This window comes from Microcaecilia unicolor, chromosome 12 (genome assembly GCF_901765095.1).
Source record: "Microcaecilia unicolor chromosome 12, aMicUni1.1, whole genome shotgun sequence".
In the NCBI taxonomy this organism is placed as follows: Eukaryota; Metazoa; Chordata; class Amphibia; order Gymnophiona; family Siphonopidae; genus Microcaecilia; species Microcaecilia unicolor.
In genome coordinates, this window is record NC_044042.1 from 112,862,580 (window position 1) to 112,887,287 (window position 24,708).

Below are 24,708 nucleotides of genomic sequence, written 5' to 3' on the forward strand. Positions count from 1 at the left end.
ACTCCTGTCTATTAAACCTCCTTTCAGCAGCTCATAGGTTTGCTTTCTTTGTTTTGAGTGCACTAGAGATGACGGCTGCACGGGGGAGTGGAAACAGAGAGTAACCAAATTGGCTTCCTTGCTTACAGTGGACTAGATAGACTCACTTCCACTCCTGTCTATTAAATCTCATTTCAGCAGCTCATAGGTTTGCTTGCTTTGAGTGTACTGGATGACGGCTGTGCGGGGGGAGTGGAAACAGAGATTAACTTGCTTACAGTGGACTTCCATCCACTCCTCCTGTCTGTTAAACCTGCTTGTCATCGCCGCCGCTGAACGTGGTTGCTGCGTCATTTCCGGTTTGTGTTGTGCCTGAAGTAATTCGCCGTCGCCGGACGTCGTTGTTGCTGTGTCATTTCCTGCAGTGCTTCTTCTTGTGTTGAGCCTGATGTCGCCGCCGGGAGAGTGTAAGATGGCACCGGACGGGCCGGAGCAGGTGAGACAGGACGGTTTGGTGTGTGAGGGAGGGGTCTTTGGCTGTGACCCGTTCTTCCTGCCCCCCCCCCCCCCGAGTCTCTCTCTGCTCTTGATTCTGTGAGCGATGCAGAGGATCCAGGTGGGCTCTGTCTTTCTGATAATCCCACAGTAACTCCGGATGCTGCAGCCTTCTGAGATAACATAGTAACATAGTAGATGACGGCAGAAAAAGACCCGCACGGTCCCTCCAGTCTGCCCAACAAGACAAACTCATATGTGCTACTTTTTCTGTATACCCTACTTTGATTTGTACCTATGCTCTTCAGGGCACAGACCGTATAAGTCTGCCCAGCACTAGCCCCGCCTCCCAACCACCGACTCTGGCACAGACCATATAAGTCTGCCCAGCACCATCTCCGTCTCCCGCCACTGGCTCTGCCACCCAATCTCGGCTAAGCTCCTTAGGATCCATTCCTTCTGAACAGGATTCCTTTTAACAAACGAGTCTGCTGATTCAAAGATTTTGCGAAACACGAAAGATAAATAAGAACATCAAACTCCTACACTAAAGAAGATATAGGAGACCGTGTATCTGTGAATGTGTGTATCTTATTGGATTTCTTTGCTAGGCATGCTTTAAATTTATAGGTGGTGCATTCCAAACTGACGAATCGCAAACGAGCTTGGTTCATTGGCTATGTTTGAAGAAAGGCGGGGAGAGGGATCTTGGAGTGATAGTATCTGAGGATCTGAAGGCGACGAAACAGTGTGACAAAGCGGTGGCCGTAGCTAGAAGGTTGTTAGGCTGTATAGAGAGAGGTGTGACCAGCAGAAGAAAGGAGGTGTTGATGCCCCTGTATAAGTCGTTGGTGAGGCCCCACCTAGAGTACTGTGTTCAGTTTTGGAGGCCGTACCTTGCGAAGGATGTAAAAAGAATTGAAGCGGTGCAAAGAAAAGCTACGAGAATGGTAAGGGATTTGCATTACAAGACGTATGAGCAGAGACTTGATGACCGGAACATGTATACTCTGGAAGAAAGGAGAAACAGGGGTGATATCATACAGACGTTCAACTATTTGAAAAGTATTAATACGCAAACGAACCTTTTCCGGAGGTGCAAAGGCGGTAGAACGAGAGGACATGAAATGAGATTGAAGGGGGGCAGACTCAAGAAAAATGTCAGGAAGTATTTTTTCACGGAGAGAGTAGTGGATGCTTGGAATGCCCTCCCACGGAAGGTGGTGGAAATGAAAACAATAACGGAATTCAAACATGCGTGGGATAAGCATAAAGGAATCCTGTGCCGAAGGAATGGATCCTCAGGAGCTTAGTCAAGATCGGGAGGCGGGACTGGTGGTTGGGAGGCGGGGATAGTGCTGGGCAGACTTATACGGTCTGTGCCAGAGCCAGTGGTGGACACTGTAACAGTACTATACTGAATTGACCTGAGGAAGGAGGTTTTGGCCTCTGAAAGCTAAATGTATTAGTCCAATAAAATGATATTATTTGTTTTATTTCCATTTGTTAATTTGTAAAGTGGTGATTGGTATTTGTTAGTTTTTTCAAATTTACATCTGCTGTCTTTATATTTTGCACAGTACTAGAGGACATTTTCTGTTTCTGTGGTGTTGCATTGTATGCAGAGTCTGGCATCTTGGGGGTTCAGTTTAATTTTTGTCTAAATAGAAAGTTTATGATTACTTATTCTATAGTGGATTAGAGTGTATCTATTTGTGAAAAAGACATGGCTTTCGGTTGGCATTGACTGTGCAGGATCGACAATCTGTACTAATCTGTCTGTTTTCGTTTTACAATAGGTGAATTGATGTTCTAGTGCTCACTGTAGTTCATTCCTTTTCCTTGTGTGACTCGTACAAATTGCTGCTTATGGTATGGTAGAATTGCTCTATAGGTCCTGAGTGTTTTGTATTCTCGGTATGCCTAGTACTGGATTTCGGGGGGGGGGGGGGGGGGGTGGTTAAACAATGACCGGCCCCGGGTGTCAACTACCCTAGCTACGCCACTGCCGTCAACTATATGAAACAAGGGATCATAATATCACAATTCTCATATAGAGCCACAAAACACCCTTTTAGGGTGGAAAGTGTTCACAATGAGCTCCTTTTATGAACGACTATATGTAGATCTTTCAAGAGGTAGTGTGTCGTGATTTAGGCTCTAAAACCCTTTCTGATGTTTTGGTGCCACCTCAGTAAGGCCAATACACAATCTCTCCACTGCAAAACACTGTACACAAACTTGTGCAAAAACACACTCATAACCTTACTAAACCATAACAGCACTAATTCCAAGGACAGGACGAGCTACAACCTTATGCGTGGAAAGGCAGCACCATTGTCTCCCTCTATCTCCCCTTCCTTCTAGACAGTTCTCTCAACCCTTTTCCATTCAGCATGCCCTGTCTCTCCCCATCCTTCCAGTGTCTTTCCTCTTTCCCTCCCTGCCCTTCTGTCCAGTGTCTTCCCTCTGTCTGCCTCCTCCTTCCAGCATTTTCCCTCTTTCTTTCTCTCTCCTTTCTTTCAGCGTTTCTCCCCAGCAGCTTCTCTCTCTCCTGCCCATGTCCCCTCTCTCTCTCTGTACCCCTCTTTCCATCCAGCATCTTCTTTCTGGCTCTCCCCTGCTCTTTTCCATGGCCCCTCTTTCTCTCCCCATCCATCTCTGGCTCTTCCCTGCTCTTTTCCATATCCCTGGCTCTCCCCTGCTCTCTTCCATGGCCCCTCTTTCTCTCCCCTGCTCTTTTGCATGTCCCTGGCTCTCCCCTGCTCCCGTCCAGCTAAATTCTGCCTCTGCTTCTGTTGAGCAGTGACAGGAACAAGCACAGCGCTAAGCCGCTGCTTCTCTCGACAGCCATCATTAGAACAAAAAGAAGCGCGGGGCCATGCAGTTGGCTCTGCCGGTCCTCTGCCCCTGGAACGGGAAATTGACGTCAGCGGGGGCAGAGGACGGCAGTAACCACAGAAAGTCCCTGTCCCTTTCCATTTAACATAACATCTACAAAATAATACTCCATCATTTTACTTCTGTTTATCACCTATCAGTGATCTTTTTTTTGTTGTTCTCAAATTACATCACAACTTGCTAAGAACACTGACAAAAATCTTCAAAATCTGGCCAGTACTAAAATGCGACATAGCTAGCTCTAAGCAAGACTACATGAATCTGCCACAGGTTGTATTTCTGTATGATTATTATAATAGCAAAAAGTTTATTGTACAAAAGTGCTCACCACAGGCACGTAGCAACAACGAAAGGAGCTTTAGGAGAGTTACCTATTGCACTTAAAACTAATATTTGTGTACATTCCGTTAACTGTACTTCTAGTTAAATAGTTAATGATGTCTGAACGAAGTCCTCCATGGGTACAGCTAAATATCTGTTGCGCTCCAAAGTACTACCAACTCTTCCAATCGACACACTTTGTAACAGCTGTATGGACCCTTACCGTTTCTAGCCATGTTCTCTCCCTCCTCTGGGCCTCTTCAAAACGCCTCTGTCAAGAACAAAAAGAAGCGCGGGGCCGCACCAGCCTTCAGGCACGCGCTGTCGGCTCTGCCAGTTCTCTGCTACCGGAACAGAAAATTGACCTCAGTGAGGGCAGAGGACGGCAGAGTCGACAGCACGTGCCTGAAGGCTGGTGTGGCCCCGCGCTTTTTTGTTATAATAATGGCTGTCGAGAGAAGCAGCGGCTTAGCACTGTGCTTGTTCCTGTCGCTACTCAACAGAAGCAGAGGCAGAATTTAGCGGGACGGGAGTCTCCGGACATTTGGAAGAGAACGAGCGAGGCAGGCGGGGAAGGCCACAGCTGGGCTAAGCCTCTTATACGGGGCGCCAATGCAGCGCTGTACAATTTAACATAGAAGGACAGTCCCTGCTCAAAGTGCTTACAATCTAAAGGACAAATGTACAGTCAGTCAAGTAGGGGCAGTCAAATTGGGGCAGTCTAGATTTCCTGAAAGGTATAAAGGTTAGGTGCTGAAAGCAACATTGAAGAGGTGGGCTTTGAGCAAGGATTTGAAGTTGGGTAAGGAGGGGGCTTGGCGTAAGGGCTCAGGAAGTTTATTCCAAGCATAGGGTGAGGCGAGGCAGAATGGGCGGAGCCTGGAGTTGGCGGTGGTGGAGAAGGGTACTGAGAGGAGGGATTTGTCCTGTGAGCAGAGGTTTCGGGCGGGAACGTAAGGGGAGATGAGGTTAGAGAGGTAATGAGGGGCTGCAGACTGAGTGCATTTGTAGGTAAGGAGAAGCTTGAACTGTATGTGGTATCTGATCGGAAGCCAGTGAAGTGACCTGAGGAGAGGGGTGATATGAGATTATCGGTTCAGGCGGAATATAAGACGTGCAGCAGAGTTCTGAACGGATTGAAGGGGGGATAGATGGTTAAGTGGGAAGCCGGACTTGAGATATTGCCTCAGCTTTTTTGACACCATTGATCATAGACTCTTGATGAATGTGTTGTTTGCATATAAGATAAAGTGGTGGTATGGTTTTTATACTTACGGCAGCAGTTATTTCATGTCTGAATTCACAATCGTTACTCTGAAGATTTTGCCATTAATCAGGCTTGCCGCAGGGCTCTGCCTTCTTGGCACTGCTCTTTAATTTGTTTATGGTATGTCTGGGAAAAGTATTGCAGAAACTGTGTGTGGCATATAGGATGTACACTGATGATATCCAGTTCTTCTCAGTCGAAAATAATGATCTAACTTTAAGATTGAGGGAATGTTTTGATAAAATTCTGAATTGGATGTCTTGGCATAAATTGTCTCTGAACCTGTTAAAAAAAGAGATTATGTAGGTTGATAGAAATTTGGATCCATGTTTATCTAATAGGGTCAAACTGACAAGACTTTTGTTCAAAGTTTAGGAGTCTATGCAAAAACAAGTTGACAATGTTACGGGTGTTAAGTAAATTGAAGGGGATGATCCTACTGTGGATTTTAGGACGATCGTGCAGAGTCTCGTTCTAGTGACATTACTAGATACAATAAATTACAGTAATCAAGTTTCATCTGCTAGATTCCAGGCTGTGCAGGTCCAGAATGTGGTGGCACGGTTAATTACTGAGGTACTAAAATCCACATATATCTCCCCTGTTTTAAAATATTTGCACTGGCTGCCTGTTATGTTCAAAGTTCTTGTGTTAATTCATCAACAAGTCTGTGCTAATGTTCTTGTGTATTTTATGAATGTTTTGAAAGTGTATCATCCTAAACGTCCCTTGTGTTTTGAAAGATTGCAGCAACTGTTTCCCTACACCTATGGATTATCATTATGCTATCTCAATTGCCAGAACTGTTCTGTGGAGTGGCTTTGCAGACGATCTATAATTATGTGGTAATCTCTAGCAATTTTAAAAGAGTTCTGAAGATCCATTACTTTTTAAAGGCTTACTTGGAGGATTGAAATATTTTTCAATATTTAAATGACTTGGGTGAGAATTTTCTTATGATGAAGTAATTTGTTCTGTTATTTGTTTTGTTGTTCGTTAACTGATTTCATGTATGTTTTACTTGTTACCTGCTTTGGAATAAGTCGGGCTACAAATATGAAATAAATAAAATAAATAAAAACCATGTTGATGGGACTTCAAAGCCAGTTTCAAGACAAATGCTTAAACCAACTTTAAGCCATTAAGATTGCCTGATTCTGCAAGGATTATTCTTGGCAGCAGTAAAATCTGAGTGACATGTTAAGGAAGTCTTTTCAGATAAATGTGTTTTTATTTTGAGGGAGAAGTAGAAGGCTATTATCCTTGTGTTAAGCAATGAAATACTGACTACTAAAGGTATAATTTGAGTCAAGATGCCCAAATCTTCACAAAAAACCTGATTTACTGAACATGCAGCCATCTTCTTTATATCCTTCAAGTGTAGGAATGAAAATGCTTGTGTGTCGGAAGTGCTGGCAGCTTCCTGTTGTCTATATTGGATTCTGTCTGATATTAAATTTACTATAGGATATAGACGGATTAGCTTTGTTCTCATTTTAAATAAGGGATTCCATCTCATCAAGCAGATCAATCCATAGACTGGTGGGTTGTGTCCATCTACCAGCAGGTGAAGATAGAGAGTAATCTTTTGCCTCCCTATATGTGGTCATGTGCTGCTGGAAACTCCTCAGTATGTTCTCTATCTCAGCAGGTGGTGGTCACTCAGCAGCAGCTCTGGCTAGGTTTCCAAGCCTAATTGTTTAGGTTTTGTTGAGTACCTGGGGTTGAGGGCTCTTCCTGAGCAAGTGAAACCTGGTGGTTCCAGGTCCCTCCTTTTCTCCCCCCTCCCACTGGCTCCGGTAAAAAAAAACAAAAAAAAAAACGAAGGCGATTTTGAAGCAGAACAGCTTTCCTTGCAGCTGCTCACTGGGACACCAATTCGTTGCAGCTTGTAGCAAGAAGCAGGTAATTTTACCTTTTTTAGCAGGCAGGGGGTTCCCCGAACGTTCTCCACGTGGCTAATGGCGTCGGATGGCAAGGGCGTGAAAAAACGCTCCCTGGACCGCGTGTGCCCATCTAGCGGGGAAGCGGGGGGATCGGAGGCTGAGACACCTTTTTGGGGCGCCTTTTCGGAGTTGGGCGAGTTAGCCGGTTTTTCCTCTGGTTTGGCGTTTTTTCCCGCCGTAGGCGCCCATCCCCCGTTAGCTGCCCTTCCAGTTTTTTTTTTTTTGTTACATTTGTATCCCGCGCTTTCCCACTCATGGCAGGCTCAATGCGGCTTACATGGGGCAATGGAGGGTTAAGTGACTTGCCCAGAGTCACAAGGAGCTGCCTGTGCCTGAAGTGGGAATTGAACTCAGTTCCTCAGTTCCCCAGGACCAAAGTCCACCACCCTAACCACTAGGCCACGCTGCTCGGACGGCTTCTTCTTGGGCCACCCTCGAGGTGGGAGACAGTAAAAAGATGACCGCCCTTGATTTGGGCGGCGGCAAAAAGTTGACGAATTTGAAGCGCCATTCTTCCCGCATGACTCCTTTGCAGAGTGACGTGATGGACGCCATTTTGAATGCACAGCGCGCCTCTCCCCCGCTCTTGGGAGTGCAGGTTGAGAGTGCCTGTAGGGCTGTTGCCCAGGCTGCAGAGGTGCACAGGCTGGGGGGTTTCTCCCCTGAGTTCATTTTGCTGCTGCATCAGGCCTTTCTTCTGCAAAACGCTGCTCCTGCTCCCCTGTCTGACAAGGGTGATGAGGCTTCTATGATCAAACGCCCTCGGGTGGATCTCCAGGCCCTAGGGGACTCTGTCTCCTCTGATGTAGATGAGGGCAGCGTATCTGAGCTCTCCCAAAGGTCCTTAGGGGATTCTTTGGAGGAGGCTGATCCTCGCTTGGATGGAGTGGGATGACCCCTCTGCAGCACGGCTCTTTCTCTCAGAGGATTTGTCCAACCTGTTAGTGCAGGCCATGAGCATTTTAAACATTTCCTCTCCAGAGGAAGGCCCTCTCTCAGCCTCAGCAGGCTCAGCTATTATGCTGGGAACGAAGCGCCCGCCTAGAACCTTCCACATTCATGAAGCCATGCAGACGTTAATTTCGGCTCAATGGGATGTCCCTGAAGCGAGACTTAAAGTAGCCAGGGCCATGTCCCGTCTGTACCCTCTGCCGGAGGGTGAACGGGAGGCCTTTCTCTGGCCCACAGTGGACTCTTTAATCACTGCGGTGACTAAGAAGACGGCTCTGCCGGTGGATGGTGGCACTGCCCTGAAGGACGCTCAGGACAGGAGATTGGAGGCGGCCTTAAAGTGGGCCTTCGAGGCGGCCGCCCTGAGTTTACAAGCCTTGGTTTGCGGCTCTTATGTGGCCAGAGTATGCCTGACCGTTTTGCAGCGGGCTCCCCCCTCGGATCCTTCCTTGAGGGCGGACTGGCCGGCCCTGGAGTCGGGCTTGGCCTACCTGGCAGACTTGCTGTATGATGTCTTGAGAGCCTCGGTTAAGGGTATGGCTCAGACAGTCTCTGCCCGTCGGTGGCTATGGCTTAAGCACTGGTCTGCTGACCATGCCTCAAAATCTCGCCTAGCCAAGTTGCCTTTTAAGGGCAAGCTGCTCTTTGGGGATGAGCTGGACAAGATCGTGACGGAGCTCGGCACTTCTAAAGGCAAGAGGTTGCCGGAGGTCAGGGCACGGGCCGGCAGTGCTCACCCTGGTTCCTCCAAGGGCCGTTTTCAGGAAGCCTGTCGGTATCGCCCTGGCAAGTCGGGCTCCTCTTCCTCCTTCAAGCGGAATTTCACCCCAAGCCGCATTCCTTTCGCAGAGACCGCCGTCCCGGAGGTTCGTCCTCCGGCCCTCCCTCAGGGTCTTGTACCCAATGACGGGGCCCTGGTCCATGGCCCAGAGCAGATTGGAGGAAGGCTGTCCTCATTTCTGGGCGAATGGACCAGGGTAACTTCAGGCACTTGGGTTCTGGAAGTCATCAGAGACGGCTACAAGTTGGAGTTCTACCGGTCCCTGAGAGACGGGTTCGTGAACTCTCTCTGCAAGTCTCCCTTCAAAGCAGCGGCAGTTCAGCAGACTCTGGACAACCTGATCCGCCTGGGCGCGGTGGTCCCAGTACCAGTAGATCAACTTGGCAAGGGATGCTACTCCATTTACTTTGTGGTACCAAAAAAGGAGGTTCTTCTCGGCCTATTCTCGATCTCAAGCGAGTAAATCGGGCCTTGAGAATACGGCATTTCAGAATGGAGACTCTAAGCTACGTGATAGCCGCGGTGCAAAAAGGAGAATTCCTGGCATCCTTGGACATCAAGGAAGCTTACTTGCACATTCCCATCTGGCCGCCTCATCATCGCTTTCTGCGCTTTGCAGTACTGGGCCGGCACTTCCAGTTCAGAGCCCTCCTGTTCGGGTTGGCTACGGCTCCGCGGACCTTCTCCAAAGTAATGGTGGTCATCGCGGCTTATCTCCGCAAGGAAGGAGTGCAAGTCCATCCCTATCTGGACGACTGGCTGATCCGAGCCCCCTCCTATGCAGAGTGTGGGAGAGCTACAGATAGGGCCATTGCTCTTCTGAGCTCCCTGGGATGGATCATCAACTGGGAGAAAAGCCAGCTGCGCCCGACTCAGTCCCTGGAGTATCTGGGTGTTCGGTTCGACACCCAAGTGGGCAGAGTGTTCCTGCCAGACAGCCGGAGTCTCAAGCTTCGGGCCCAGGTGGACCGGTTCCTAGCCTCCTCTACTCTTCGGGCTTGGGACTATGTGCAGCTGTTGGGTTCCATGATGGCCATGATGGAAGTAGTGCCCTGGGCCAGGGCCCATATGAGATCACTACAGCACTCTCTTCTGTGGCGTTGGACTCCGGTTTCGGAGGATTACGCTATACGCCTTCCCTTGAATCCAGCAGTGCGCAAGGCGCTGAGTTGGTGGCTGAGGCCAGACAAGCTGTCCACAGGAATGCCTCTTACGACCCCGGAGTGGGTTGTCGTCACGACGGACGCCTGCTTGACGGGCTGGGGAGCCCACTGCCTGGGAAGGACAGCACAGGGGCTCTGGTCTCCTGCAGAGGCAAAGTTGTCCATCAACCTCCTGGAACTCCGAGCCATTCGGTTGGCGCTTCTAGAGTTTCTCCCGGTACTGGTGCTGAGGCCAGTATGGGTCCTGTCGGACAATGCCACAGCTGTGGCCTATGTCAATCGCCAGGGAGGTACCAGGAGCGCCCCTCTAGCCAAGGAGGCCATGAAGCTATGCCTGTGGGCGGATGCGAATCTGGAACATCTGTCGGCGGCTCACATTGCGGGAGTCATGAATGTCAAGGCAGACTTTCTCAGTCGCCATACCTTGGATCCCGGAGAGTGGCAGCTGTCTGCTCGGGCGTTCTTGGACATCACGAAGCGCTGGGGCAAGCCGAGCTTGGATCTGATGGCATCCTCGGCCAATTGCCAAGTGCCGTGGTTTTTCAGCAGAGGACGGGACCCTCGATCTCTACTACTACTACTACTTAGCATTTCTATAGCGCTACTAGGGTTGATGCTCTTCTCCAGCAGTGGCCAGTACAGGAGCTTCTCTACGTGTTCCCGCCCTGGCCCATGATGGGCAGAGTTCTAGGCCGGGTGGCAAAGCACCCAGGCCGGGTGGTCCTGGTGGGTCCAGATTGGCCCAGACGTCCGTGGTATGCGGACTTAATCAGGCTTTCAGTGGGCAGACCTCTGCGGCTGCCAGCGGAGCGGGGCCTCTTGCCTCAGGGTCCCGTGGTGATGGAGGATCCCTCCCCCTTTGGTCTTACGGCCTGGCTCTTGAGCGGAAGCGGCTGAGGAAGAAGGGCTTCTCAGACAAGGTCATTGCCACTATGCTGAGAGCGAGGAAGCGCTCTTCTACTACTACTATTACTACTATTTAGCATTTCTATACTTACGCCAGGGTTTGGCGTACCTTTGTATCGTGGTGTGAGGCAGGCTCTCTGTCGCCCTTCACTGCTCCAGTTTCTTCAGTGTTGGCGTTCCTGCAAGAAGGTCTGGAGAAAGGCCTGTCTCTCAGTTCGCTGAAAGTCCAGGTGGCGGCTCTAGCTTGCTTCAAGAGTCGACTGAAGGGTGCTTCCCTGGCTTCGCAGCCAGATGTGGTATGCTTTCTTAAGGGAGTTAATCACCTGCGCCCTCCTCTGCACTTGATAGTGCCTACGTGGAATCTCAATCTGGTACTACGGGCCTTGCAGAAGCCGCCCTTTGAGCCCTTGTCGAGGGCGTCGCTGAAGGACCTGACGTTGAAAGCGGTCTTTTTGGTGGCTATCACTTCAGCCAGAAGAGTTTCCGAGCTCCAGGCACTCTCGTGTAGAGAACCGTTCCTGCGGTTCACTGAGGCAGGAGTGTCGATTCGCCCAGTGCCTTCCTTCTTGCCCAAGATTGTTTCTCGCTTCCATGTGAATCAGCAGCTTTGTCTACCCTCCTTTCATAGGGAGGAGTGCCCGGCTCTCAAATGTCTGGATGTTAGACGAGTTATCATCAGATACTTGGAAGTGACCAATGATTTCCGGAAGTCGGATCACCTGTTCGTGCTGTTCGCAGGCCCTCGTAGAGGTCTGCAGGCATCTAAGCCTAATGTGGCACATTGGGTCAAGGAGACGATTGCGACAGCTTTATGTGGCTGCAGGGAAGGTGCCGCCTATTTGGCTGAAGGCTCACTCTACTAGAGCACAGGTGGCCTCGATGGCAGAGTCAAGATCCGTCTCCTTGGAAGAGATTTGTAGAGTGGCAACTTGGGCGTCTGCTCATACCTTCTCACGACATTACCGCTTGGATGTGGCTGTTCGGGCCGAGGCCCAGTTTGGAGCTTCAGTATTGCGTTCTGGGATTTCCATGTCCCGCCCTGGGTGAGTACTGCTTCGGTACTTCCCACCAGTCTATGGATTGCTTGATGAGATGGAAGGTAAATTATGTATCATACCTGATAATTTTCTTTCCATTAATCATAGCAGATCAATCCATAGCCCCCCCCTCCCAGATATCTGTATTGTTTGTGTTCTGGTTATATTTCAGGTTCAAGTTTAGTCTTCAGTTCCTGTTCAGGAGGACTTTGTGTTCAAGTTCTTCCAATTGGATTTTCCTTGAGTTGAGACGATTTTGTGTTACAGTGAGCTGCTGCTTCCTCTCCCCCCGTTTCGACAGTGGCTGGATTGATAACTAAATTCAGCCGGCGCTCCCTCCCGCTTCGTGTGGCAGTAGGGTATCTTTGTATCCCTCCCGCTTCGGCGGTGTTAGGGTAAGCCAGCTCCTCCTGCGATTGCGGTAGCAGGATAAGCCAGTTCCCCCCGCGTCGGCGGGTGTGGTTTCCCCACCACCGCTTTGGCGGTGATGAGATGGGTTGATTCCCCTCCCCTGCTTCGGTGGTGGTGAGCTGGGCAGAGTGTCCAGCCCTGGTAGCGCTTTAGAAATGTTAAGTAGTAGTAGTAGTGTCCCTTTGTGGGTGTAATTCTCTAAGTGCTGAGTCCTGCGGATGGAGCTTTGATATCGACCATACTGAGGAGTTTCCGGCAGCACATGACCACATATAGGGAGGCAAAACATTGCTCTCTATCTCCACCTGCTGGTAGATGGACACAACCCACCAGTCTATGGATTGATCAGCTATGATTAATGGAAAGAAAATTATCAGGTATGATACATAATTTTACCTTATACATACAGAATCAAAAGCAGCATTGGGGAATCATTTTTTTTTCATTGAAACGGTGGTGGAATTAAAAGTGGAGTGGAATAAGAAGTGGATTCCTAAAAAAAAAAAAAAAAAAGAAGAGGCTATGAATGAAACAAACAGTATAAATAACTTTTGTCTTCTGATAAAGAAGGCATGAGTGAGGGAACCTGCATGGAGCAACAGTTAGCAATTTCATGCTAGGAATGTTTGTACAAGAATTTCTAGCTAAGACATTTAAAACTATTATAAATGTCAATAAACTGCAAGTTAAATACTTATCTCTGATGATATGAAGCAGCTAAACTTAATCTACAGCGTATACATAGGGTGGGCAGGGGGTTCCTCCCATATCCTAGTGGGAATTATTTTGTAGTTATTTTAAATTAGAAAAGTAGCTATATTGTGTGGGTGACAAGACATATTCAAGGTATGCTTTAATCAGTTCTGATCAGGTGATTTGTACACTACTGAACACATATAGGGAGTGATCAGGCTAGAAATAACTATAAGGTTATCTTCAGGCAGGTAAAACAAACTGTTAGGCAGGTAGAACAAACTGTTCCCTCAGAACTTTCTGAGAAGTTCTGAGAGAAGAGGACATTTCTCTGGTAAGTGAATGCTATTTTGCTTTGTGCTTTGGGAACTTAAAGATTGAAGTTTAAAGGAGGAATTGTAGGTTAGTGTTAGGCAAAACAAAAAATATAAAAAGCAAATTTTATCAACTAATCTCCATAGTCTTTTCCACTTAGTTTTAAAAACTCTGTACCACAGCATTAACAGAATCTAGCAGGCACTGCAGGATCTAGTTTAGTATTAAGGGGGAATAAACAGACAGAGAGAGAAAAGCAAGCAGGACCTAATTTAGTATTAAGGGGGGAATAAAAAGAGAGAGAGAGAGAAAAGCAAGCATCATTAACTAGTTACCATAGTGTACAAACCCTTTTTCCATAGTTTTAAACTGAAATTTTCTCTAGAAATAGGCATTTTCCCCATAGTTTTAAACTGAAACCTTTTCTAGAGGTAGAAACTAAACAACCAAAAAAACTTGTTCTAAAAGGCAGTTATTTTCTGTTCCTTGGCTGCTGGAGAGGTAGCTCATCCAGCGACCTCAATTAAGTGTTAATTAAGGTGTGGGGAAGTAGAATACTTGCATAGGTTGCTGAGTCAGCTCAAAGAGCCTGTTTAAAAAAGGCCCCTTAGATTCAAAACTATATAAAGAGGAAAGGTCCCACTGAACTTTCTTTCTGAGAAGTTATGAGAGAAGAGGACATTTCTCTGGTAAGTGAATGCTATTTTGCTTTGTGCTTTGGGAACTTAAAGATTGGGGTTTAAAGGAGGAATTGTAGGTTAGTGTTAGGCAAAACAAAAAATATAAAAAGCAAATTTTATCAACTAATCTCCATAGTCTTTTCCACTTAGTTTTAAAAACTCTGTACCACAGCATTAACAGAATCTAGCAGGTACTGCAGGATCTAGTTTAGTCTTCCCACCCACCCCTAGGACAACTCTTCATTTATAGTCAGTTATTGTAATTAGGGTAACAAGCAAGGTGTGCTCTTAAAGAGTTTTAAATTCATTTCATTACCATGTAAGAAGGAAACAAATAATACAATATACTATATAAACTAAAATACACTTTTATATTAGGCTAATATCCTTAATACTATAAGGATGGGAGGCGGGGCTGGTGGTTGGGAGGCGGGGATAGTACTGGGCAGACTTATACAGTCTGTGCCCTGAAAAAGACAGGTACAAATCAAGGTAAGGTGTACACAAAAACTAGCACATATGAGTTTATCTTGTTGGGCAGACTGGATGGACCGTGCAGGTCTTTTTCTGCCATCATCTACTATGTTACAGGGATGTTGTAGAGAAGTCCCACCTCCAGTCTGGTAGCCACTGTGCTTCCTTGCAGCAGGGAGGTCTCCTAGAAGGAGAGCATCACCCTGGTAAAGTAGGAAGTACTCTTGTAGCCAGGACCTGCCCACCAGGGGATGTACTATCCTCTCGCACCAAGGATATGTCTCCAAGTTCTGACCAGGAGGAAAAGGTTAGGACAGCTGTTGTAGTTGGTGATTCGATCATTAGGCATATAGATAGCTGGGTGGCTGGTGGATGTGAGGATCGCCTGGTGACTTGCCTGCCTGGTGCGAAGGTGGCGGACTTCACGCGTCACCTAGATAGGATTCTAGATAGTGCTGGGGAGGAGTCTGCTGTCTTGGTACATGTGGGTACCAATGACATAGGAAAATGTGGGAGAGAGGTTCTGGAAGCCAAATTTAGGCTCTTAGGTAGAAAGCTCAAATCCAGATCCTCTAGGGTAGCATTTTCTGAAATGCTACCCATTCCACGCGCAGGGCCCAAGACACAGGCAGAGATCCGGAGTCTCAATGCGTGGATGAGATGCTCATGTAGGGAGGAGGGTTTTAGATTTGTTAGGAACTGGGCAACGTTCTGGGGAAGGGGGAGCCTATTCCGAAAGGATGGGCTCCACCTTAACCAGGTTGGGACTAGACTGCTGGCGTCGGCATTTAAAAAGGAGATAGAGCAGCTTTTAAATTAGAAACGGGGGGGGGGGGGGGGGGGGGGGGGAGGATAAGGTATCTTTCAAAGATATCACCAAAACAGGGAAGATAGGATATCCTGATAGTGAGGTTGCAAAAGAGACCATAGTAGATCAGGTGTTCTTAAATAAAAATAAAAATCAGACAAAAGATTGCAAATTAATACTGTCAAGTACTGAGCATGATGTAAATAGGAACAACAAATAAGCCTAAGAAATAAGATGGGAGAGTTAGAATATATTGCACTAAATAAAAAATTAGGTATAATAGGCATCTCTGAGACCTGGTGGACACTTTCATACCGGGGTATAAATTATATCGTAGTGACAGGGTGGATCGAATTGGTGGAGGGGGTAGCATTGTATATTAGCGAGAGCCTTGACTCAAATAGATACATTCTGCAGGAAACAAAACACTTCTTGGAATCACTGTGGATTGAAATTCCATGTGTAAAGGGGAAAAGGATACTGATAGTGTACTACCGTCCGCCTGGCCAGGATGAACAGATGGATGCAGAAATGTTAAAGGAAATTAGGGACGCAAACAAACTGGGCAACACAATAATAATGGGTGATTTCAATTACCCCGATATTGACTGGGTAAATGTAACATCAGGGCACGCTAGGGAGGTAAAATTCCTTGATGAAATCAAGGACTGCTTTATGGAGCAGCTGGTACAGGAACCGACGAGAGAAGGAAAAATTCTAGACCTAGTCCTTAGTGGAGCACATGATCAGGTGCGGGAGGTAATGGTGATGGGGCCGCTTGATAACAGTGATCATAATATGATCGGATTTGATATTAGCTTTGAAGTAAGTATGCATAGGAAATCAAATACGTTAGCGTTTAACTTTAAAAAAGGAGACTATGATAAAATGAGAAAAACAGTGAAAAAGAAACTTAGAGGAGCGGCTGCAAGGGTCAAAAATTTACGTCAGGCATGGATGCTGTTCAAAAACACCATCTTGGAAGCCCAGGCCAAATGGTTATGACGCTCGGGCCGGTTGATAACAGTGATCATAATATGTTCGGATTTGATATTAGCTTTGAAGTAAGTATACATAGAAAATCAAATACGTTAGCGTTTAAGTTTCAAAAAGGAGACTATGATAAAATGAGAAGTACGGTGAAAAAAAAACTTAGAGGAGTGACTGCATTGGTCAAAAATATTCCGCATATTAAAAAAGGAGGACAGAAGACCAAATGACAGCTGGCGTGGTTAAAAAGTGCAGTGAAGGAAGCTATTAGAGCTAAAAGAAAATCCTTCAGAAAATGGAAGAAGGAACCGACTGAAAATAATAAAAAACAGCATAAGGAATGTCAAGTCAAATGCAAAGCGCTGATAAGGAAAGCCTACTATTTTCAGATGCTGCTTATCCATGATATTGCTAAGTTTCCACCAAAGGTGTCGGAAATGACTTCATGGCTCTGGGAGAGAAAGCAAAGCAGATGCAAAAGTGGTATTCTCGTTAGTTCTTCCTGTCGAAGGTAAAAGCCAAAGCAGAGAATCTTGCATCCTGGAAATGACTACATTGCTGTATGGATGGTATCATTAGAGTTTCATCTTCCTGGATTATGATGTCCATCTATCAAAGAAGGGAAGCACTTCCGCAGCAGACTGGCTAACCTACTGAAGTGGTCTTTAAACTTGAGGGCTTTTACTTACCTTGGGGCTTTGTTCACCTATAAGTAAGTAAACATTATGTACCTCTATTGAAAGGGGAGGAAAAAGGGCAACATCTGAAAAACTGTGTATACAAATGATTGTAGTATGGGGAAATAAGGTCCTGGTCAAGAGGCTTTGATGGAAGAGGCTAACTTGGATTTAGTGGTGGAGAACCATTACTTGGATATAGATATACTGGGCTATAATCTGTTCAGGAAAAACAAGGTAGGAAGAAAGGTTGGAGGGGTGGTGTGTTATATGTTAAAGATAATATTAAAGTGACAGAATTTGCAGGTCTTATGGTAAGGAAGAGGCTCTGTGGATTAATTTAGAAAGAGGGAATAGAACATGTGATGTACAGGCCTCCTTCACAGGCAGAAGTGGACAGAGATTTAATTGAAGACATTAATAATATCTATGAAGGAAATGATTACTAATAGGTGATTTCAGTATGCCAAATGTTGATTGGGGTATCCCCGTTGGGCATCGTGTAGAAGTAGATCTTGGATATCTCTATCATATCTTTCTCTTCTGCCTTTCTTCCAAAGTGTCTGTGGCATAAATGCACAAGAGAGAAGTCTTTCAATTGAAACAAAGCTCTGGAAAGGAAGCATAGGGTGAAGGGGGATAGATTTGGGAGTAATCTAAAGAAATACTACTTTATGGCAAGGGTGGTGGATGTGTAGATTGGGCTCTGAGTTGAGATGGTGGAAACAAAATGCTGTATCTGAATTCAAGAAAGCTTGGGATAGACATGTAGGATTTCTGAGAGAGACAAAGGTATAGTAGATGTGTAGACAGGATAGGCTTTATGGTCTTTATCTGCTGTCATTTTCCAAGTTTCTGTTTATTAATTTTCTAGAAATTTCTTTATAATGAAAACAGTTTGCTTTCGGTTCTTTGAGGTATTTGAATGAATCTATCACAGGGCTTCCCAAACTTGTCCTGGGAACCCACAGCCAATGATGGGCTAGAGGAGTAGCCTAATGGTTAGAGCAATGGTCTGAGAACCAGGGAAGCCAGGATTCAAATCCTGCTTCTCCCACTGATATTACTTATGACCTTGGATAAATCTCTTCACCCTCCCTTTAGGGACTGGAAAATACCTACAATTGTAGACGGTAAGGTTAATTTGAGATGTGATTATTGCTAATTGAAAACCTTTTCCAATTGAAACTACTGTACCTGAATGTTACTCATCTTTTGTGTTACTACTGAAAAAGACAGGAGCTACTACTACTACTTAACACTTCTATAGCGCTACAAGACATATGCAGAGCTGTACACCATACACGTAAAGACAGTCCCTGCTCAAAGAGCTTACAATCTAAATAGGACAGACAAACAGACAGAACAGTTAAGAGGTAAGGGAATTAAAGAGGTGGGGATAAAAGGTACAGGCAAGTGAGCAGTGATTAGGAGTCAAAAGCAGCGTTAAAGAGGTGGGCTTTTAGCCTGGATTTGAAAATGGGCAAGGACGGGGCTAGACGTACATGTTCGGGAAGTCTATTCCAGGCGTGAGGTGCAGCGAGGTGAAAGGAACGGAGTCTGGAATTAGCAGTAGTGGAGAAGGGGACAGGCAAGAAAGATTTATATACAGAACGGAGTGCCCGGTGGGGGGGGGGGGGGGGGGTGTAGGGAGAGACAAGAGAGGAGAGGTACTGGGGAGTGGAAGAGTGAATGCATTTATAGGTCAGTAAGAGAAGTTTGAATTGAATGCGGAAACGGATTGGGAGCCAGTGAAGTGACTTGAGGAGAGGGCTAGTGTGAGCAAAGTGATTCTGGCGAAAAATGAGTTGGGCAGCAGAGTTTTGGACTGATTGAAGAGGAAAGAGGTGGCTAAGTGGGAGGCCGGTGAGAAGCAGGGTGCAGTAATCTAGGCGAGAGGTGATAAGAGTGAGGATAAGGGTTCTGGTGGCGTGCTCAGAGAGGAAGGGACGGATTTTGCTGATGAGCTAAAAGAAGATCATTCCGTTCTCTGATCTGTCCTATCCCTCCTTTCCTGTAGGATGTACAATATTTAGGTCTTTAAGTTTAATCTTGTAATGCTTCTGGGGGTTGGTGACACCCTTGAAAAATAACCCAGAAACCCAATGGTGACTTGGTGTTTTCTCCTGCGTGTACTGTAGCTATGTTAATGTGGGAGTGTGTAATTTTTTTACTTTTGGGTTTCTACATCAATTGGGAATGACCTCCTTTGGATTATGGTACCATGAATCTTTATTTCCATTTATCCAGGAGATTTTCCTCTTTGACTTATTACTTAGCCCAGTGATTGCAGTGTCAATCCATGGCCAAGGATCAGAGAGGTCCATGTACCTAAAGTCTGACTAGTAGATTTTAGCATTGAGTGATGGCTGAGAACCCCACCCTAGGGTCTCTGGTTGTTGCCTTTCAAGCATTTCTGGTCTCTCCAGTGAAGAGACGACCTGACCTGGCAGTTAAACTCAGGCCCTCTGTGTGGCAGAGGGCAGCAGCACTTGCCAGTGAACCACAAACCAGCCCTCAGCAGGTACATAAGTACCGCCATACTAGGAAAAGAGCAAGGGTCCATCAAGCCCAGCATCCTGTCTCCGACAGCGGCCAATCCAGGTTTCAAGAACCTGGCACCCCCCCCCCCCCCCCACCAATTAATAATGTTCAATGGACTTTTCCCTCAGGAATCTGTCCAAACCCCCTTTAAATTCTATAAGGCCAGCTGCTGTCACTGCATTCTCCGGCAACGAGTTCCAGAGTCTAACGACACGCTGAGTAAAGAAAAACTTTCTCCTGTTTGTTTTAAATCTACCATATTATAGCTTCATCTTGTGTCCCCTGGTTTTGTTGTTGTTTGAAAGTGTAAACAAATGCTTCACATCTGTCCGCTCTAATCCGCTCATTATCTTGAAGACTTCTATCATATCACCCCTCAGCCGCCTTTTCTCCAAGCTGAAGAGCCCTAACCTTCTCAGCCTTTCCTCATAGGGAAGTCATTCCATTCCCTTTATCATTTTCATCGCCCTTCTCTGCACCTTTTCTAATTCTTTTATATCTTTTTTGAGATGCAGCGACCAGAATTGGACACAATACTCGAGGTGCGGTCACACCATGGAGCGATACAACAGCATTATAACATCCTCGTGTTTGTTTTCCATTCCTTTCCTAATAATACTCAACTTTCTGTGCGCTTTCTTAGCTGCCGTAGCACACTGAGCAGAAGTTTTTAACGTCCTATCCACGATGATTCCCAGATCCCTTTCTAGGTCCGTAACTCCTAACGCGGAACCTTGCATGACATAGCTGTAATTCGGATTCCTCTTACCCACATGCATCACTTTGCACTTGTCAACGTTCAACTTCATCTGCCACTTCCACGGCCAATTCCCCAGTCTCGCGAGGCCCTCCTGTAATCTTTCACACTCCTCCTGTGACTTGATAACCCTGAATAATTTTGTGTCATCTGCGAATTTAATTACCTCACTAGTTACTCCCATCTCTAGGTCATTTATAAATATGTTAAAAAGCAGCGGTCCCAACACAGACCCCTGCGGGACCCCACTAACTACCCTTCTCCACTGAGAATACTGACCATTCAACCCTACTCTTTGCTTGCTATCTTTCAACCAGTTCTTTTTTTTTTTGAAAATATCTTTATTATTAGAAGAAAAGACATGTAACATTTGAACATCACATTTCGGCTCAATGAAGCCAACTATTTCCAATATTTCCAATATCTAGCAGCCGATAATAACCTATAAATACAATGAATACATTGACTACATGTGTCAGTTAACAAACCTTGTTGTATAACCTTAACATAGTACAACTATCAAAATGAGGCCATTTTAAACATAAATATATCTCCTCTGCCCTTCCCTCTAACTTTTTAGTTTATACCCGTCTAACCCCCACCCCCCTCCCCGCTCCTGGAGATTCCTTCTTTGCAGAATACAGTACCTCAAACAGCTTCCATAAAGAACCATATGCCTGACCTCTCCCTCCAGTGGACTTACTGCGTTCCGTTTCCCATCTAGCCATCTGCAGCATTCTAGTCCACCACTGGTTGATAGCCGGCGGGTCTTCCAAAATCCAGTGTGCTAATACCGTTTTTCGTGCCAGCATCAGCGCTACACATACAAACCGGACCTGAGATGGCTGCAACCCCTGTTCTCGCAACTGAGACTCATCCCCCAACAGCAAAATCCGGTAGGACCACTCTACAGCCTGTGCCAACAAATGCTCCAACACTTGCAGCACCCCTTTCCAGAATACATACAACTCAGTACACTCCAAAAAGGTATGTACTAAGGTGCCTTTGCTGTGTTTACATCTTATGCAAGTGTCATCTTCCCAAAGCCCCATCCGCTTTCCTTTCTCTCTTGTTATAAAAGCACCATGTAGCAACCGAAACTGCATCTCCTGCAAATTTGCACTAGTTGTCAATTTAAATGACGCTGCAAAGTAGGTTGCCAACATGTTACCCGTGATTTCCTCCCCCACTTGTTCACCCCACCATTTTGCCAGGCCAGCAATGAAGAAGTCCTCCTTTTGCTCCCTTCCTATAGAATACCATACCGCCAATTTGTTTGCAGCGTTCGGCATCTGACAAAACATCTTATCCAGCCGCGAAAAACTAGGCCCCCCCCTCTTTCCTAGAAGACAAGGTCACACAATAGTGCTTCAATTGAAGAAAAGGGAAATAATCTTCCTGTCCCAAGCTCCAAGAATTCCGAGCCTGCTCAAATGTGGGGAATATCCCCTGTCCCTCCACCGTAAAATGTCCCACATAACGACACCCATTTTTGGCCCACACTTTGAACCGCGACGCCCCCTGACCCGCTGGAAATGAGGGGTTATCTACTACTGTCAGAAACGGAGATGGTCCTGTGGCCTTTCCCAGTCCACCCCGCCACCAATTCCAGGCCTTTCTCAGAGGCTGAAGCAAACACTGGAGGTCTCCTTTCGAGCTTCCCTGTACTTGTAAACTATTAAACACTGAATACGGCAGCACCTCACCTTGCCAGATACCTTTTGGGGCATATTTAGCAGACCCAGAATGGAGCTCAAAAATCCACCTAAGTAGCGCTGCCACATTGTATAACCGCAGGTCCGGAAGATTTAATCCTCCCTTATTCCTAGCAATCGTCAATTTAGCAAAACTTATCCTGGCCCGCTTTCCCGCCCAAAGAAAAGTACCAATAAACCCCTTATAGTATAGTTCATCTTTTCGTGTTATCCAAAATGGCATCATCTGTAAGGGGTATAGAATCTTGGGCAACATAACCATTTTTACTAACGCTACACGCCCCAATAAAGAAAGGGGCAAATCTCTCCATCTGTGGCACAATTTTTTAATGCCATCTAGCTTGTCCTGTATATTGCGACGATATACCACTCTCATATCCGCGTGCAAATACACTCCTAAATATTTTAAAGTTCCGGTTGACCAAGCTAAGGGAAACGTGTGGAGCTGCCTACACGCACAAGGGGAGGACACCGGCAAAGCCTCAGACTTATCAAAATTAATACATAGACCAGAGAAAGACCCAAATTGGACAATTAAGTCTATAAGAATAGGAACAGTCACGGATGCTCTATCTAGATATATAAGCATGTCATCTGCAAACAGATTAATTTTAAATTCTTGGGATCCCATTTTAATTCCCTGAACTTTGTCCGTCTGTCGAATTTTGATAGCAAAGGGTTCTAAGGACAGCACAAATAGCATCGGGGAGAGTGGGCACCCTTGCCGTGTGCCCCGCTTTAAGGAAAAGACAGATGACAATGCTCCATTTATTAATATCTGAGCTGTGGGATGGCTATATAAAGCGCGGATTCCTCCTAAGAAAGCTCCCATGATACCAAATTGCGGTAACACCCAAAATAGATAGTCCCACAAGATCTTATCAAATGCTTTTTCCGCGTCCAAACTTGTAATGATCGCATCTCCGGGTTTGCCCCCCCCTTTCTGCAACACTGTCAAGGCTCTCATAATATTGGAAGATGCATATCGGCCTGGCACGAATCCCGCCTGATCCGAGTGAACCAGGCCAGGTAAGACCCTCCCCAACCTATTTGCCATAATATTGGCAAAAAGCTTTATGTCTTGATTAAGGAGCGATATGGGCCTGTAGGAACCCAGCAATTCCTCATCTCGCCCAGGCTTAGGGAGTACCACTATGTGTGCATGTGTAAGTCTACCGCCCGCCTCCCCAGTTGTGCAGAGATGATGACATAATTCTTGAAAAGGGGGTCCTACGTTGGCACCTAATATCTTATAAAATTCAGGCCCTAGGCCGTCCGGACCGGGGGCCTTAGCCAACTTAAGGCGTTTCACTGCCTGAAGTACTTCCTCTCCCTTCACCGGCGCATTTAACTGATCTCTCTGCTCCTGCGATAACTGCGGTAAAGGAAGATTCTGAAAAAATAATTCCCGCTGGGTCCGATCTGTCTCTCCTGCATTATACAGTGCCTGATAGAATTTGACAAACTCTTCCTGGATGCCCTCAGATGTGGCCACTACCTGCCCTCCAGGAGATCTCACCTTCATTATGATTTTTTTGGCCCCTCTGCCTTTTACCAGGGTCGACATCAATCTCCCCGCCTTATTCCCCCATCTATACAAATTAAATTTATACAAGCTGATATCCTGAGCCGCCCGCGCATTCAAAATATCATTAATTTGCCGGCGAGTGTCCAAATATTCCTTTTTTATCTCGTCTTCCCTCTGCCGTACATGCCTCCCCCTCAACTGTTGCAGATGGCTCGATAAGGCAATTAATCTACTATTACGCTCCCTGTTTAATTTTGCCCCATAGGCGATAATATGCCCCCGCATCACGGCCTTCCCCGCTTCCCAATAAGTTATAGGGTCTACTGATTCCGGGTCATTTTCCTTTAGATAATTGTCCCACATCTTCAACAAAAAACTACGAAACTCAGGCTCCAAATACAACGTTGGATTCATACGCCACATCCTTGATGCACTGCCTTGGTGCCACTGGATGTCTGCCCAAATCAAACAATGATCCGACACTGCCCCGTCCACTATATCTGCCGCCTGCACTTTCGACATAAGGGTTGCATCAACTAGTAAATAATCGAGCCGTGCATATACCCCATGTACCTGAGAAAAAAAAGTATAGTCATATGATTCTGGATGTAAGATCCGCCAGATATCCAGGAGCCCTAGCTCTTGTACTAGAAAGTTAATCCCTTTATCTTTCCATGCTGGAGGCCGCGGCTTTGCTGGCTTGCAATCTATCAAGGGGTCTGCAGTAATATTAAAATCTCCCCCCAGCACCAATTTGTACCCACTAACTGATACCAAATGAGCTAAAAGACCAGAAAAGAAAGAGTGGGAATATACATTTGGCGCATATATGGAGCATAAGGCCACCCTCTGCCCTGCAACCTCTCCCCACCATATGACAAACCGACCCTCTGGGTCTTGTACTAATTTATGCATGCTAACATGGTGCCTTCTATGGAATAATATAACCACCCCCCTTTGTCTGTTATTAAAGGAAGATGACACTATCTCTCCAACCCACCCTTTTTGTAACTTCCGATGTTCTTGTTGTGAGAGATGAGTCTCCTGTAAAAACATCACATCAACTTTCATTTTATTACAGTATGCCAAAATTTTAGTCCGCTTAACCGGTGAGTGAATACCATCAACATTTAATGATCCTATTCTCAAACTACCCATCTGTCAGATCGAAAGGCGATATGCAGCCTTATGTCCGAGAACAAGGGGTGATGTCCCAGCTCACCACCCCCTCCCTTTCCAGGTGTTGCCTCGGTACCAATCTCCTCCATGTAACAGTATTCCTTATTTCTCCAGGAGCCTTCCCCCCACCCCAGCCCCTCCCCCTCCCCTCCCTCTCTTTCCCATCCCTGTCCCTCCCTTCGTTTGCTAC

The 24,708-nt window shown here is 46.3% G+C and overlaps 1 protein-coding gene across 1 annotated transcript in view; it reads left to right on the plus strand.

Moving 5' to 3' along the window:
* The first annotated feature begins 366 nt into the window (after positions 1-366).
* Positions 367-24,708, plus strand: part of PSMC5 (proteasome 26S subunit, ATPase 5) — a 152,683-nt gene continuing 128,341 nt past the window's right edge. The window contains exon 1 of the mRNA XM_030220618.1: positions 367-475. Coding sequence (XP_030076478.1) covers positions 428-475 — 48 coding nt within the window. The 5' untranslated portion in view covers positions 367-427. The remainder of the gene's footprint in view (positions 476-24,708) is intronic.